The 16,061-nt window shown below is 43.1% G+C and overlaps 1 protein-coding gene across 1 annotated transcript in view; it reads left to right on the plus strand.

Moving 5' to 3' along the window:
* Nucleotides 1-5,582: 5,582 nt before the first annotated feature.
* COL27A1 (collagen type XXVII alpha 1 chain) overlaps nt 5,583-16,061 on the plus strand; it is a 105,902-nt gene continuing 95,423 nt past the window's right edge. The window contains exons 1-4 of the mRNA XM_070955894.1: nt 5,583-5,629; nt 6,603-6,656; nt 12,384-12,495; nt 14,838-14,891. Of these exons, the coding sequence (XP_070811995.1) occupies nt 5,583-5,629; nt 6,603-6,656; nt 12,384-12,495; nt 14,838-14,891 (267 nt within the window). The remainder of the gene's footprint in view (nt 5,630-6,602; nt 6,657-12,383; nt 12,496-14,837; nt 14,892-16,061) is intronic.

Here is a 16,061-nt window from a genome sequence, read left to right on the forward strand (position 1 = left end):
GCTTGGAGCAAGCTCAAGATTCTCAGGATACCTAGAAGTTCTCAGGATACACGGAGGTCTCCCCGGAATCCCCTTTGTTCTTGGTTTCCAACCGAATTGGGTTGGAACTGTTGAGGTTAGGCTTTCTTCCTCCTTCAGCAAGAAGTCCTGGTGGCATCTGAAACTCCCCGTCCTCCTTGCTTCAGATGGAGCAAGGCATGGCAATCCAGGACCCTCTCTGTTGCCAGGGACTCACTCAGCCCGTCTTGAAATATTAACTCAAATCAGATGAAAAGGCTGGACGGTAACTCGTTCCATCTGCTGTGTCTTGCTGAACTTGCAAAAGCTGGAGGAGGTGGAGAAGGAGGAGGAGGAGGAGGAGGAGGAGGAATGTTGTTAAGGGCACTCCACTTCTTGCTTGGCCGCAGTGCCTGTCTCCCTCTCTCTCTCCCTCTTCCCTTTGGAGCACACCAGAGTTTTCCTTTGGTGATACCACTCTGGAGATGTGACATATTTAGACAGCTTTCCTAGAGCATGACGCTTGTTCAAGTGAGTGGCCCTTACTCAGAAGATGCACCCCTTGGACCGGTGCCCATATTTATTTGTTTAGTAGTAAGATGAGGGGAAGATAATGTTTTCAATTGAATACCATGTTTCCCTGAAAATAAGACCCTGTCTTATATTTTTTGAACCCTGAAATAAGCGCTTGGGCTTATTTTCGGGGAGGTCTTATTACTTTGGGGTGCATGGAGCAAGATGGGGCTCCTCTTGCTGTCTTACCTGATTTCCAGCTCTGTCCCCCTAACCCTAACCGGAGGAAATGGCGGGGACTGGCTGTGCATGCGTTTAAATATTTTCAGGGAGGGCTTATTTTCAGGAGAGGGTTTATTTTCAGGGAGGGCTTATTTTCGGAGAAGATCTTATTTTCGGGGAAACATGATACCTCTCTTGGAAAAAAATAACAATGACAGCACAGGGTATTGTACAATATTTTAAGCCTGGTATGATGAATATCCATACTAACTGATGTTCACATGCGTAACACTAATCCATAAATCAGCATGTACAAATCATGGCTGAAGAATTTTCAGAGCCCAGCCTTGAACAAATAGTTAAAACCCTTCCATTAAAATTATTCTATCAGCCATGGTCAAAGCAAACCATGGCTTTGAAGTCCCAAAGGTGTTTTTTTCAGGAGGCCTTGTTTTTTCTTTGAAGATGCTTCACTTTTCATCCAAGAAGCTTCTTCAGCTCTGACAGGATAGTGCGGAATGGAAGGATCCTGTCAGAGCTGAAGAAGCTTCTTGGATGAGAAGCAAAACATCTTCAAAGAAAAAACCAAAGAAGTCTAGTTGCCTCCTGAAAAAAAAAACACTTCTGGGACAACCATGACTTGGATGACTGAGAATCTCTACGGACTCATGGCTTTGAAGCCAACTGGGCAGAGGACAAGGTGGCCTTTGGTTGAGCCAATCCTTGAGGTGGCCTTCAGCTTCAGCTGCCCTGAAAAGAGGTCTAAGATCTCAAACTTATTTCCATTATTTGGGGTGCTTCCAAAGGATATTGAATTTCAAAATTTCTTTGCACTATCAGCTTTGGGGTGATCTAGAAGTTCTTATAAATCCTGTCCACATTGCACCTGTCACCATTGTGCATTTTTTGAGGATAAATAACTCCCCAAGTTCCATTCTTCCCAGCTAATCAACCACCTCCACCTTCGTTTAGTTGTACAAAATTAATTATACTAGTCAATTGTCCAATAATCTAAATTCACTAGGCAACTCATTCTGAAGAAATGCGCCTTATCCTAGCCATGCTCTAATCTTGTTTTTGCCACCAATCCTGGTTTTGGAACAGCCCGAAAAAGCACCCCGTTCCCTTCATCCTCTAAAATCCCTCTTGAACCCTGGACTTGTGTTGTGTTCTTGGTGTGTTATTTGTTGTAACTTTCTTTGGTGATGTACATCCAGGGTGAGGAAGGGATGGCAGGAATTCCTGGAGAAATTGGTTTCCAAGGGGACAAGGTAAATTCAATTATTTTCTTCCTCTCTCTCTCTCTCTCTCTCTCTCTCTCTCTCTCTCTCTCTCTCTCTCTCTTTCTGTCCCTCTCTCTCTCTCTTTCTCTCTCTCTCTCTCTCTCTCTGTTTCTGTCCCTCTCTCTCTCTCTCTCTTTCTGTGTCTCCCTCTGTCTCTGTCCCTCTCTCTCTTTCTCTTTCTCTCTCCCTTTCCCCTTCTCTCTCTCTCTCATTCTCTCTCATTTTCTGTCTCTCATTCTCTGTCTTTCTCTGTTTCTGTTCCTCTCTCTCTTTCCCTGTCTCTGTCCCTCTCTCTCTTTCTCTTTCTTTCTTTCTCTCTCTCTCTCTTTCTCTCTCTCTCTCCCTTTCCCCTTCTCTCTCTCTTTCTCTCTCTCTCCCTTTCCCCTTCTCTCTCTCATTCTCTCTCATTTTCTGACTCACTCTTTCTCTCTCTCTGACCCTCTCTCTCTTTTTCTTTCTCTCTCTCTTTCTCTCTCCCTTTCCCCTTCTCTCTCTCTCTGTCTTGCTGTCTGTCTTTCTCCCGCTCTGTCTTTCTCTCTCTCTTTCTTTCTCTCTCCCTTTCCTCTTCTCTCTCTCTCTCTCTCTCATTCTCTCTCATTTTCTGTCTCTCTCTTTCTCTCTCTCTGTCCCTCTCTCTCTCTCTTTTTCTTTCTCTCTCTCTTTCTCTCTCCCTTTCCCTTTATTTCTCTCTCTTTCTTTCTTTCTCCCTTTCCCCTTCTCTCTCTCTCTCTCTTGCTGTCTTTCTTTCTCCCACTCTGTCTTTCTCTCTCTTTCTTTCTCTCTCCCTTTCCCCTTCTCTCTCTCTTTCTTTCTCTCTCCCTTTCCCCTTCTCTCTCTCTCTCTCTCTCTCTCTCTGTCTGTCTTTCTCCCGCTCTGTCTTTCTCTCTCTCTATATATATATATGAAGACTTGATTTTATCTTGAATGAATAAAAATGATTTAGGATCTCCTGGCGGGAAAGCAAAATTTGCAACATTAATGAGTCGGATCTGTGCGCAGACGATATCAAAGGTTCAATTTTGGCAATCGACACCGTTAGCCTAGTCAAGATGTGAAACAATTTAACTTGGGAGCGATCAGTCACTTGATGGAGAGGAATCAATGGAAGGCTGAGAAGCAGACCGAAGGCTACAGGATGGGGGTGGGGGTAGAGCAGAAGACCTTTCGCCCATTTTAATTTAGAAAAGTGTTCAACAAACACTAGAATTCTAGTTTGGTTCCAGTTGTCCTTTTCCAAAAAGTAGGAATCCCCACTGCCAATTTCTCTGTCCAGAATCCAAGAAAACAACAAAACAACAGAGCTGGGAGGAACTTTGGAGGTCTTCTAGTCCACCCCTCCTGCTCAAGCAGGAAACCCTACACTATTCCTGACAAACGATTGTCCAATTTCTTCTTGAAAACCTCCAGTGATGAAGCACCCACGACTTCTGGTGGCAAGCTGTTCCACTGGTTAATTGTTCTCACTTGTCAGGAAATTTCTCCTTCGTTCTAAGTTGCTTCTCTCCTTGGTTAATTTCCACCCGTTGCTTCTTGTCCTGCCTTCAGGGGCTTTGGAGAATAAGTTGACCCCCTCTTCTTTGTGGGACCCCCTCAAATACTGGAACACTGCTATCATGTCTCCCCTCATCCTTCTTTTAATTAAATTAGGAGTCTCAAGTTCTGAGGTGACTCCTTCATTTTTGATAAAGATGTCTGGGTGGGGTTTTGATGAGTTTTGATCCTAATTTACAAGATCTATACAGGGTAAGATTGACTGAATTGGAGACTAAAAGAAGCACCTTGGTGACAAAGCCGAAAGCCCTACTAAGCAGGTATATACAAAAGTATGAAGGCTATTGCTTAACGCATTGTAAGCCGCCCTGAGTCTCCGGAGAAGGGCGGCATATAAATCAAACCAATAAATAAATAATAAATAAATAAATAAATAAATAAATAAATAAATAAATAAATAAATAAATCTTAATGCCCCATTCTTAGAGATTAGGGGTGGGCAAATATGGCCCCTTTATGACCTGTGGACTTCAACTCCCAGAATTCCTGAGCCAGCTTGGCTGTCTCAGGAATTCTGGGAGTTGAAGTCCACAGGTTGTAAAAGGGCCACAGTTGCCCACCCCTGTTATAGATGGTAGTTGCCTCTACAGGTAGTCCTCAACTTAACAACAGCTTAGGTAGTGACGACAGCTCTGAAAAACGTGACTTAATGACCGTTTATCACATTATCCCCATGGTCACATGATCAAAATTCAGACCGCTTGGCAACTGACTCACATTTATGACCGTTGCAATGTGCAGTGATTTCCCTTAATGCTCTGTGACAAGAAAGTTGTTTTACCTCATAAATTTTACCTCACAAAATGGGGTAAAATTCACCAAACGAATGTTTCACTGAGCGACAAAAAATTTGGGGCTCCAAATTTGGTCGTACGTCAAGGACTACCTGTATTCCCTGACATGGCTGGTACTTTCTGGTGGATACAGATTATTTTTATTGATGGATTTTTAAAGAGAGGAGCATTTAACCATAGAAGCAACTGTAGGAAAAGTGTCCCCTTAGTAGATTTAATTGCTGTTGTCCTTTTGCCTTCCCTTTGTTAACGAATTTATTTTGAAACTATTTATTTATAAATTTATTTATTTATTTTGAAACTATTGCATATGCTAGTAAATTCTCCAGGGTCGAAAGATATCTTTTCCAGAATCTTCTACCAGACAGAATTCGTACTGTTTTTTTCCCCCCTTACATTTATTTATTACTTCATATAATGCTCATTAAATCTTTATTCCATTATTACTTTATCAAATTTAAATCTTATCTCTAATCTTAAAAATATAGCAATTTATCATTTAAACATAGTTCTTAATTCAAATAATGCTACATAATACAATTTCCCAATTATTTCCCTAAATTCTATCTATTTAACCATACATTTATATAAACACCAATTAAGTAATTCTTGTTTGTAAATCATAATTTTTTAAAATTTTTAAATGTTTAATTGGTTTGTGGTTTTTTTTTTTAAATTTTGGGCCAAATTTATATAGATTTTAATTGTTTTTAATATTTGTATTTCATGTTTTTAATTCTGGCTGTGCACCGCCCTGAGTCCTCAGGGAGAAGGGCGGTATATAAATTGAAAAATAAAATAAAATAAAAAATAAAATAATCATATATTGTTTCAATTTTCTTTCCTTTTTTGCTTGAGTAGAAAATGTTAAAATTATTACAATTGTTATAAGTATTTAAACAATATCCCAATTATTATAGCCATCAACTTTCTCAAATAATACCATCTAACATCTTAATAGGAGAAGTCCCCTTAATAGATTCTCCAGGGTCGAAAGATATCTTTTCCAGAATCTTCTACCAGACAGAATTCGTACTGTTGTGCTGCCGAGTGCCAATTTTGCTGAGCACATAACTTCATGGAAGTGATGCTTGACTAGATAATCCCTAGATAATCCCATGCTTGTTAAGAGTAGATCGGAACCAAGTTAATTTCTTGGACTACCTCTTCTTAGGTAGCTTTATCCATTCTGAAGATTTCTGCTCCCTGTTTCAGGGTAACCATGGATTGCCCGGGATACCAGGTTTACGAGGAAAACCAGGCCCAATGGTAAGTAATTGCTTCAGTTCCCTGCATGAAATTAGTTGTATTGGTTAGAGCGAGGAGAACATCATTGTGGTCCTTCAGATCTTACCTCGATGCAATTCCTATCAACCATCATTATGGCCATTGGTGGGGGAAGTTGTAATTCAACCCTAGAAGCAGGACATCTTTAAAAATCGGTTGTCCTCTTGAATCTCCATGAAAATCTTTCATAGAACATTTGAAGGACCACATGGGTTGAACTGACTCCAAATTCCCATTGGGCCACAGAGTTTCAAGAGAGAAGAATTGGAGAATGTGGTCAAATCCATGGGGAAAAAGAGGGTATAAGTGCATTCAGGTTTGTTAGCAAACACGTTGCAACATATCTGGGGGAAAAAAATGGAAATAAATTCTGTCTGATATCCATAATTGTTTTGTAGAAAACAAAAAGACTTTGGATGTTCTTGGAGTAGCAGTTAAGCAGTTACCAGGAGTAGGATAGCCCATGCTCAAGTCCACTGAGCCTCATGGGTGCTCCTATGGTGATATTGGGTTAATCATTAATCCCACGGGATGTCATGGTAAAACTGAATAGAGAGTGGTGTGTTGGTTGCTTTGGTCTCTGGAGAAGCTATAGAATGGAAATCAGATGAATGAATGAATGAATGATCAATCAATCAATGGATCAATGAATGAGTCAACGAATGAGTCAACGAATGAATCAATGAATGAATCAACGAATGAATCAATGAATGAATCAACGAATGAGTCAACGAATGAATCAACGAATGAGTCAACGAATGAATCAACGAATGAATCAACGAATGAATCAACGAATGAGTCAACGAATGAATCAACGAATGAATCAATGAATGAACCAACATGGCCAATGGAAAAACTAGGAGCTTAGCAATATCTGGAGATGTTATCTTCTATATTCCTCTCTAGCTAGATTAGGCCACCCTCAATGATCACCTCATGTGTTTGTTTCCTGCAGGGAAGAGTTGGTGAAAAAGGTCCAGCTGGAATTCCAGGTCCACCTGGCCCAGAGGTAGGTTCTGTCTCCAATTTGGCTTCTTCTTTTAAGGATCTGTATTGAGATGCGCAAAATTTTTTTTTTAAGGCTGAGATATTCTTAATTCTGAATATGCCATTGAAAAGGAGCCTCTTGAAGGGTGCTGAAATTAAGGTGTTTTGAAATCTTTACACCCCATTCTTCTTTATCCTCTCAAACGTGAAATATTTCTGCTTTACCTCTTAGACAGAAGAGAAATCTATCTATCTATCTATCTATCTATCTATCTATCTATCTATCTATCCATCCATCCATCCATCCATCCATCCATCCATCCATCCATCTATCTATCTATCTATCTATCTATCTATCTATCTATCTATCTATCTATCATCTATCTATCTATCATCTATCTATCTATTTATCATCTATCTATCATCTATCTATCTATCTATCTATCTATCTATCATCTATCTATCTATCATCTATCTATCATCTATCTATCTATCTATCATCAATCTATTATCTATCTATCATCTATCTATCTATCTATCTATCTATCTATCTATCTATCTATCTATCTATCTATCTATATCTTCTATCTATCTATCTATCTATCTATCTATCTATCTATCTATCATCTATCTATCTATCTATCTATCTATCTATCTATCTATCATCTATCTATCTATCTATCAATCTATCTATCTTCTATCTATCTATCTATCTATCTATCTATCTATCTATCTATCTATCTATCTATCTATCTATTTATCTATCTATCATCTATCTTTCTAGAACTCTTAAGTTACCCGTAGAGTCCATTTTGGTTCGCTGAGCAAACTTTTTCAGTAACTCCTTCACTCGCCGCTCTTCGAAGCAGAGACTCAGTACCACGAATGCATGTCTGGGTCCAGACAAACCAAGGTGGAAATAAATTGCGGGTCGGTTGGAACTCTTCCCAGATTGGCCTTTAACCCATCATGCTAATTGCGTACAATTCCTTCACTTTGGCAACTTAGCAACTCATGCTAATCCAGCCAGCTCTGGCTTTTTCAGCAAAATATGACGAAAAGCGTGGCTTATTGCAGTAGATCAATCTAGCCAATTCACGACCCAGTGATAACTTCCCGAGAGGGCTTTGTAGGGTTGCGTCACGGCTAACTTCTTCACTTGTAAAATACCTAAAATGTCCTAAAATCCAGTCTAGGTCCAATTGCTGGCAGCACCTCCGAGCAGGGGTTGGGAAAAAACCCAAGAGAGAATTAACAATATCTGAGATAGATGGTCAAACGATCCAAATCAACAGAGAGCTCTTTCCAAGAATAACGTGTTGCGAGTACCGAATTCCATCCGAAGGAAGCCAGGTCTATTTAAACACTTGGACCCTGTCAACGACGGTTAAAGTAACATCCTATAAACTTGGCAAGAAAGGCGAGAGAGAAGAATAGGAGAAAGAATTGGTTGGACTCCATCAGTCATGCATAAAAAATAATAATAATAAAAATATTTAAAAAAAAACAAAACATAATTTGCTTTCTAGTCAAAATAAGAGTTTGAAGAACTCGTGATGAGATCCTGGAAAGAGCCTCAGTGAATGAACGATAACTTTTGGCATGCCGTTTTTAGTGTTTCGCTTCGTTTCTGCTTATTCTGTCTAATAACGGTGAAAGATCGGGATGAAGTTAAATAAAAAGCTAGTTTAATAAACAAAACCCACCATTCTTCCATTTCCTCTTTTCTTGTTAGACAGCAATCTTTCTTCTCTTCCCTCTCCCTCTCTTCCTTCCTTCTTACTTTCTTTCCCTCTTCTCCTGCTCCTTACTATTTCCCCTTCCTTTCTCCTTCTCCTTTCTTCCTCCCTGACTAACACTTTCTCCTACTCTGATTTCCCATCCCTTCCCTTCTCCCCTCTCTTCTCTCCCTCTCTCTCCTTCTCTTCTCTCCCATCTCTCTACTTCTTCTTCCATCTCTCTCTATTGCTGTATAGATTTTCTTTTTTAAAAAATGTTTTATTTTAAACATAAACAAATATACAACGTAAATACATATAAATACACGTACATAATACACACACGAAGAAACAAGAAAAAACTATACTAAGAAGCTATCCTATCGGTGGTTGTTTACTCATTTACCTGTTGTTTCTTTATTTAAAAGTTTGCATTTCTGCTTATTTGTGCTGTATAGATTTTCAATTTAATATTTTCACTATGGTGTCCTGGCAACCCCGACCTTTCTTTCGTTTATTAAATATCTTTCTCAGAATTCTTCTTATCTTTTTAATTGTTAACAATATATATTTATAACTCACACCTTAATCATTTCTAATTGCCCCCAATCAGGGGTGAAATGCTCCCGGTTTGGACCGGATCGCCCAATCTGGTAGCGATGGAGGTGGGTGGTTCGGAGAACTGGTAGCAACAATCTCTGCCCCCCCCCCCCCATTGCCCAGCTGAGCCGCACAATCATCAGAGGCTTTTTTTTTTTTTACTTTTAAAAGCATTTTTTCTACAACCTCTTCGGACGAAAAAATGCTTTTTTAAAAAAAGCCTCTGATGGTCGCTCAGCTCAGCTGGGATCGTCAGAGGCATTTAAAAGAAAAATAGCCTCTGACGATCAGGCAACTCAGCTTGGATCATCAGAGGCTTTTAAAAGAAAAAATGCCTCTAATGATCAGGCAAGTCAGCTGGGATCGTCAGAGGCATTTAAAAGAAAAATAGCCTCTGACGATCAGGCAACTCAGCTTGGATCGTCAAAGGCTTTTAAAAGAAAAAAAGCCTCTGCTGATCAGGCAAGTCAGCTTGGATCGTCAGAGGCATTTAAAAGAAAAAAAGCCTCTGCCGATCAGGCAACTCAGCTTGGATCGTCAAAGGCTTTTAAAAGAAAAATAGCCTCTGACGATCAGGCAACTCAGCTGGAATTGTCAGAGCCTTTTGAAAGCATTTTTTACAACCTCTTCGCCGAAGAGGTTGTAGAAAAAAATGGTTTTAAAAGTTTAAAAAAAAAATTGGCCATGCCCACCCAGTCACATTACCCCCCACCACCACCAAGCCACGCCCACAGAACTGGTAGTAACAAATTTTCGATTTCGCCACTGCCCCCAATCTAATTAGTTCTTATTTTAATCTTAATTCGCTTTCTTTCCACCTCCCTTTGTTTCTTGAGCTGCATGGATTGTGGGCGGAAAAATATATATATATATATATATATATATGGGTAGACGTTCCAAAGTCATGTGGTCTACTTAGCAACATGTCGTCACCATTCCCTTCCTCCATGCCAAGCCTGCTTCTCCCTCCCTCAGGCTTGCTGAGTCCTGATTTATAACCCTGGGAAAAAAGGCGGGGAAGCGGCCGCCTCAGAATTCGTGGAGAACCACACACTGGGCTACGGCGCAACATTTACTGACCCCATGAAGAATCTCGGCTGGAGGGCCAAGACAAATTGTAATCCACAGCACTTCATTTCCCCTGCGATGATCTTTTCCCAGTTTTTCCCCTTTAGCTTTCCCTTCCCCGTCGGTTCGCATCGCAGTGAAACCGAAGTACAATGCCAAAGCGATGAAAAGTCGGTATCTGGGTGCCACTTTTGCTTTTCCAGATCTCTGTTTCTGCTTCTCCAGGACCATCTGCCCCCAAGGTGGTCCTTCAGATCTTCCAACACTGCTAAAAGAATTGACTTCATCAACCTTGCTTTCGATTATCCTCTTCTTCTCTTTCCTCCTTCTCTCCTTTCAGAGAAGAAGTCCATAATGTCCGGTGGGGTGGGCTTCAAAAATTTGAGCAAGGGGTTCTTTGCCTGGTTGCTGGGTGAGCGTGGCCATGGTGGGTGTGGCTAGTTGGCCTCCTGCACCATGGTGGAGGGAGGGGGTGTTTTTGCCATCCTTGGGCTCCAGAGACTTTCCTCAAGCCTCTGGGAGGGCAAAAACGGCCTCCCCAGGCACCATAGTCCCTCTGGTGGCCAGAAACATGGCCATTTCCAGCCTTCCCAAACTTCTGGTAGACCTGTCTTTTGCCCTCCCTGAGCCTTCTCACATTCCCTGCACTTACCTGCATCCAAACAGGCCATGTGGGGACTCCTGGGACGGAGTGGGAAGGGCCAGCCAGGAGTGGGATTTGGGGTTCTCTGAACTGCACAGAATCTTAGCTAGAGGTTCGCCCGAATCTTCATCAGCCCACCCCTGATAATGCCTTTCCCAGGGCAGAAAGGCACTGTAGACTCCTCCAAAGAACTGGGACTTCTTCACGTTATCTACCCAGACTAAGAACCTCAAAAGATCTTATCTACCGTAAGTAGCAAAGAAAGCAGAGGAGACCACAGCATGTCTCAGCCAGTCTAGGCCGGACCTGATAGGAACAAAGGGAGAAAAGGAAATGTACTCAACCACGGCAAAACTCTGCTTTAATCCCCACAAACAGGCTGGAGCCTCAGAACATGGCAAGTAGGTAACTGGTTCCTTGTGAAGTCAGCGCTGGGAGCGTCTGCCTCCCAGTGCCTTTTCAAGTCTTTGGGCCCCACCTGTCCATCCGGCTTCCCACGCCTACCGCTAACCACTATCCGGGACAGCGTACGTCCGGCCACTGCGGTATCCGCCAGGGCTGACACCCATCCGGCGGCAAAGTCCTCCTCGCCTTCCGGAATGGCCCAGCAGGTGGCCACTGTGGAAGGCCACCAAGACCAATCAGCTGGGCGGAGAAGGTTCAGTGGTGGTACCACAGTCATTAGGTGTTGTCTGATGTGGGGCCGCCACCACTGAGCCGCTTCCTCGCTCATCGCTCCTGCTGCATCCCCCCACAAGTAGGGCGAATCCTGAGCTGGGGCTCGACTGGCAGCTCACCTCTACTAGGGGTCTTCCTGGAAGACAGGAGACAGAGGCATTAGATAAGGCACTATGACATGCATCTCTCCCCCCACCTGGTTTGTTGGGATACCGTCGGTGGAACTGCCGCAGCAATCGGGCATCCCTTACGTCTCGCTCTGCCAGGGCTCAACAGCATACTTTCTAGGCCATTTGGTTGACCTAGAGCTGGACAGCTCCGGAGACAGAAGATAGTCTTTTTCAAAGTTGGATGTAGGACTTCCGTAGCTCTGAATGGGGTTTTCCCAGGGATTCTCAGTCATCCAGGTCATAGTTGTCTCAAAGGTACTTTTTTCAACTGGACTTTCTTGTTTTTTTCCTTTTGAAGACATTTTGCTTCTCATCCAAGAAGCTTCTTCAGCTCTGACAGGATAGTGGGGAATGGAAGGATTGATATTCCTTGCAGACAGCTGGACATTTATTTGCATCCTTTTGGAGGGTCGTTGAAGCACTTGGAGGTTTTATCTGTGTCCTCAGGATCACCTGAGTAGTGCCAATGGTTCTTGTAGTCCCAGACTGGTCACTTTCCCCCATTGTTAGGGCACAGTCCCTTCCGGGAGAAGGGCGGTATACAAATTAAATAAATAAATAAATAAATAAATAAACAGTGGAAGATGAGACTTGAGGAACAGGAGTTAACTGAGTTAAACTCTCCACATCTGCATTCCCCCTTTGACAGTTGAATCAGCAATTTTAAAATCTGCTTGAGCAAGATGTTGGAAACAGGTTATGCCTTACGCGAGGAGCCAAATCTTTCCAGCTCAGATTCGGCTCCGAGAGTTGAATATGGTGCTAATTAAACCTTGGTCCTTTGACCAACGTAAAGTAACCGTCCAATTTAGACGTTCAGTGGGGCCCTGAAACTTTGCAGGCCCCCTTTCTCTCTCTCTCTCTCTCCAAAGAGATGACGCCGGACTCCTGCCTTCTCGCTTATTGTCCTCTCCGTTTGATGTTCTCCAGGGCTTCCCAGGAAGCATCGGCCCTCCGGGAGAAAACGGCCCCGAAGGTATTAAGGTGAGGGGTGCTGCAAATGGAACAGCTTTGGGTTGGTTTGGCCATTTGCAAAGGAAAGAGGTAAAGGGAACTGCAAAGGGAGGGACAGAGAGAACCCCGGAGATCTCCGGAGAGCGTTCTGGCCCGGCTTTCAGATTTCATTTGGATTGTAAAGGCTCCAAGAATGGGAGTTTCTTTCCCTGTTTCTTTTTTCGGTTGTTGTTTTCCCTTCCCCCCTCCCCCTCCCCCACACACACTCCTTTCGGCAACAGAATTGACATTGGATGCCGTCCCACAGCAGCGCATGTTGGCAATGTGCGTTTGCTCCGTGTTTTTTGTAGGCCCACTGGGGTCTGTCTGCCTCTCTCTTTGGCTGAGCCTTTTCTCCTTCTTCTCCCCCCACCCCCCTTTTGCAGGGAAAGCCTGGCGCGAGGGGTTTGCCTGGTCCCAGAGGAATGCCTGGCCAAGAGGTGAGAGGCTGCTCCCTGGACGATGTGCATCTGTTTTTCCTTAAAAAAAAAAAAAACAACATTGCGGGATTTTAGAGATTGATTTCCCCAAAGATGGTTGGACTTCCTTGCAGATTAAGTCTGTCTATGGATGGATTTAGACGGTCTTAGGGATGGGGCTGGGGTGCTTTCTCCTGACTGAGGAAGAACTTTGTATTAAATGTGTTTTTCTTTTCTTTCTTTCTTTCTTTCTTTCTTTCTTTCTTTCTTTCTTTCTTTCTTTCTTTCTTTCTTTTTTTCCTTCCTTCCTTCCTTCCATCCATCTCTCTTTCCCTTCCCTCTTTCCTTCCATCTATCCATTTCTCCTTCTTTCACTCCTTCCTTCCATCTATCCTTCCTCCCTCTCTCCCTCCCTCCCTCTCCTTCCTTCCTCCCTTCCTTTCCCTTCTCCCTCCTTCTTTCCTTCTTTCCTGCTTTCTTTCCTTCTTCCCTCCCTCCCTGTCCTTCTTTCCTTCAATCCTTCCTTCCTTCCTTCACCTTCTTTCCTCCCTCCCTCTCCTCCCTCTCCTTCCTTCCTTCAATCCTTCCTTCCCCCTTTCTTCCCTCCCTTCCTTCTTTCCTTCCTTCCCCTTCTCTTTCCTCCCTCCCTCTCCTTCCTTCATTTCTTCCTTTAATCCTTCCTTCCTTCACCTTCTCTTTCCTCCCTCCCTCCCTCCCTCTCCTTCCTTCCTTCCTTCCTTTCTCCTTCCTTCCTTCCTTTAATCCTTCCTTCCTTCACCTTCTCTTTCCTCCCTCCCTCCCTCCCTCCCTTCCTTCAATCCTTCCTTCCTTCCTTTCTCCTTCCTTCCTTCCTTTAATCCTTCCTTCCTTCACCTTCTCTTTCCTCCCTCCCTCCCTCCCTCCCTTCCTTCAATCCTTCCTTCCTTCCTTCCTTCCTTTCTCCTTCCTTCCTTCCTTTAATCCTTCCTTCCTTCCTTCCTTTCTCCTTCCTTCCTTCCTTTAATCCTTCCTTCCTTCACCTTCTCTTTCCTCCCTCCCTCCCTCTCCTCCCTCTCCTTCCTTCCTTCAATCCTTCCTTCCTTCACCTTCTCTTTCCTCCCTCTCTCTCCTCCCTCTCCCTCCTTCCTTCAATCCTTCCTTCCCCTTTTCTTCCCTCCCTTCCTTCTTTCCTTCCTTCCCCTTCTCTTTCCTCCCTCCCTCTCCTTCCTTCATTTCTTCCTTTAATCCTTCCTTCCTTCACCTTCTCTTTCCTCCCTCCCTCCCTCTCCTTCCTTCCTTCCTTCCTTCCTTCAATCCTTCCTTCCTTCCTTTCTCCTTCCTTCCTTCCTTTAATCCTCCCTTCCTTCACCTTCTCTTTCCTCCCTCCCTCCCTTCCTTCAATCCTTCCTTCCTTCCTTTCTCCTTCCTTCCTTCCTTCCTTTAATCCTTCCTTCCTTCACCTTCTCTTTCCTCCCTCCCTCCCTCTCCTCCCTCTCCTTCCTTCCTTCAATCCTTCCTTCCTTCACCTTCTCTTTTCTCCCTCCCTCCCTCTCCTTTTTTCCTTCCTTCCTTCCTTCCTTCCTTCCTTCCTTCCTTCCTTCCTTCCTTCCTTCCTTCCTTCCTCCTTCCTTCCTTCCTTCCTTCCAACCTTCCTTCCTTCCCCTTCTCTTCCCTCCCTCCCTCCCTTCTAGGGCGATGAAGGACCACCGGGTCCCTATGGCCCCCCAGGGGAAGAGGTAAGAACACAGGTGGTGCTTCTAGAGGGGAGGGTTGCCTATTATGGGCCACATTGCTCTCAGTCTTGACTTTTGGCCAGTTCTCCCCTCGCAGCCCCCTCTCAACCTCCCTCCTTCAAGCTGAACCTGGGGGCCGAGAGCTTCCTGCTCTGGATGACGGTTTTCTTTGATGTCTTACCTGCAACTTGTCTCTTTTTAGGGTCCTCCTGGGCAGAAGGGGTTTCCTGGCAGACCAGGCCCAGAAGGTTTAAAGGTAAGGAGGGCATCACCATAGGAGACTCAAATCTGTTGCCAAAAAAGATCTCACCCTTTTGGGGTTTTCCAAGCTGTAAATCTCGAAGGTTGCCTTTCACCCACCCCTGGCCTTCCCACTCCCTTTCTTTCATGAAAACTCCTTTTTCCTCCTTTTGGCTCTGGAAATTCCGACTCACCGTGGTTTCTGGGATGGAGAGAACCCTGCACATATTTTTGCAAACCACAGCGAATTTTTATGATTAGCCAGTTCCCCCTTGCTTGTTCTTTTCTTTCGAAAATTGGTTAATTGTCTGATGGAGGACAGGAGGGGGGGGGGGAGAGAGAGGGAGAGAAAGAAAGAAAAAAAGAAAGAAAAAAAACATTATGCAATTGAAAAAGCTGCTAAAAATGGATGGAGTCCTCCCGCCTCCCGCCTCCAAACACACAATGTTTTTTTTTTAAAAAAAAAAAAATCCCACATTTTAACAGAGTTCTTTTGTGTGAATTCTTTTGAATTGAATCTGAAATTGCCACTTTCATTCCCTTCCTGTGCATCTTTTTTTGGCCTCATGGTCTTGCACTATCCCTAAAACCGAATAGGTTTCTCCTCTCCCTCCAGCTGGCCATTCTTTCAAAAGCTTTTTAATTTCTTTTTAATGCACTTTTGAAGCTGAGACATCTCAAATGTTTGCAGAGTGAGTTTTGCAATGCGGCGTCTGAGAGAAGGCAGCTGCTCCTGACCCAGACTTCACACACACACACAGAGAGACAGACCCCCAAAAAATATTCCTCCATTTTGCTTTTTGGATGCTTGTTGTTAGCCAAAACTCCCTTATATTCACGGTTTCCCTATGATTATCATTAAGTGTTGTACTTTATGATTCTTGACAAATGTATCTTTTCTTTTATGTACTCCGAGAGTGCGTGCACCAAGACAAATTCCTTGTGTGTCCAATCACACTTGGCCAATAAAGAATTCTATTCTATTCTATTCTATTCTATTCTATTCTATTCTATTCTATTCTATTCTATTCTATTCTATTCTATTCTATTCTATTCTATTCTATATTCTATTCTATTCTATTCTATTCTATTCTATTCTATTCTATTCTATTCTATTCTACTCTACTCTACTCTACTCTACTCTATTCTACTCTATTCTATGTTCCATTCCATTCCATATTTTCTA

Source organism: Pituophis catenifer, unplaced genomic scaffold, assembly GCF_029215685.1.
Source record: "Pituophis catenifer annectens isolate HBS135680 unplaced genomic scaffold, rPitCat1.0.hap2 SCAF_17, whole genome shotgun sequence".
NCBI classification, from domain to species: Eukaryota; Metazoa; Chordata; class Lepidosauria; order Squamata; family Colubridae; genus Pituophis; species Pituophis catenifer.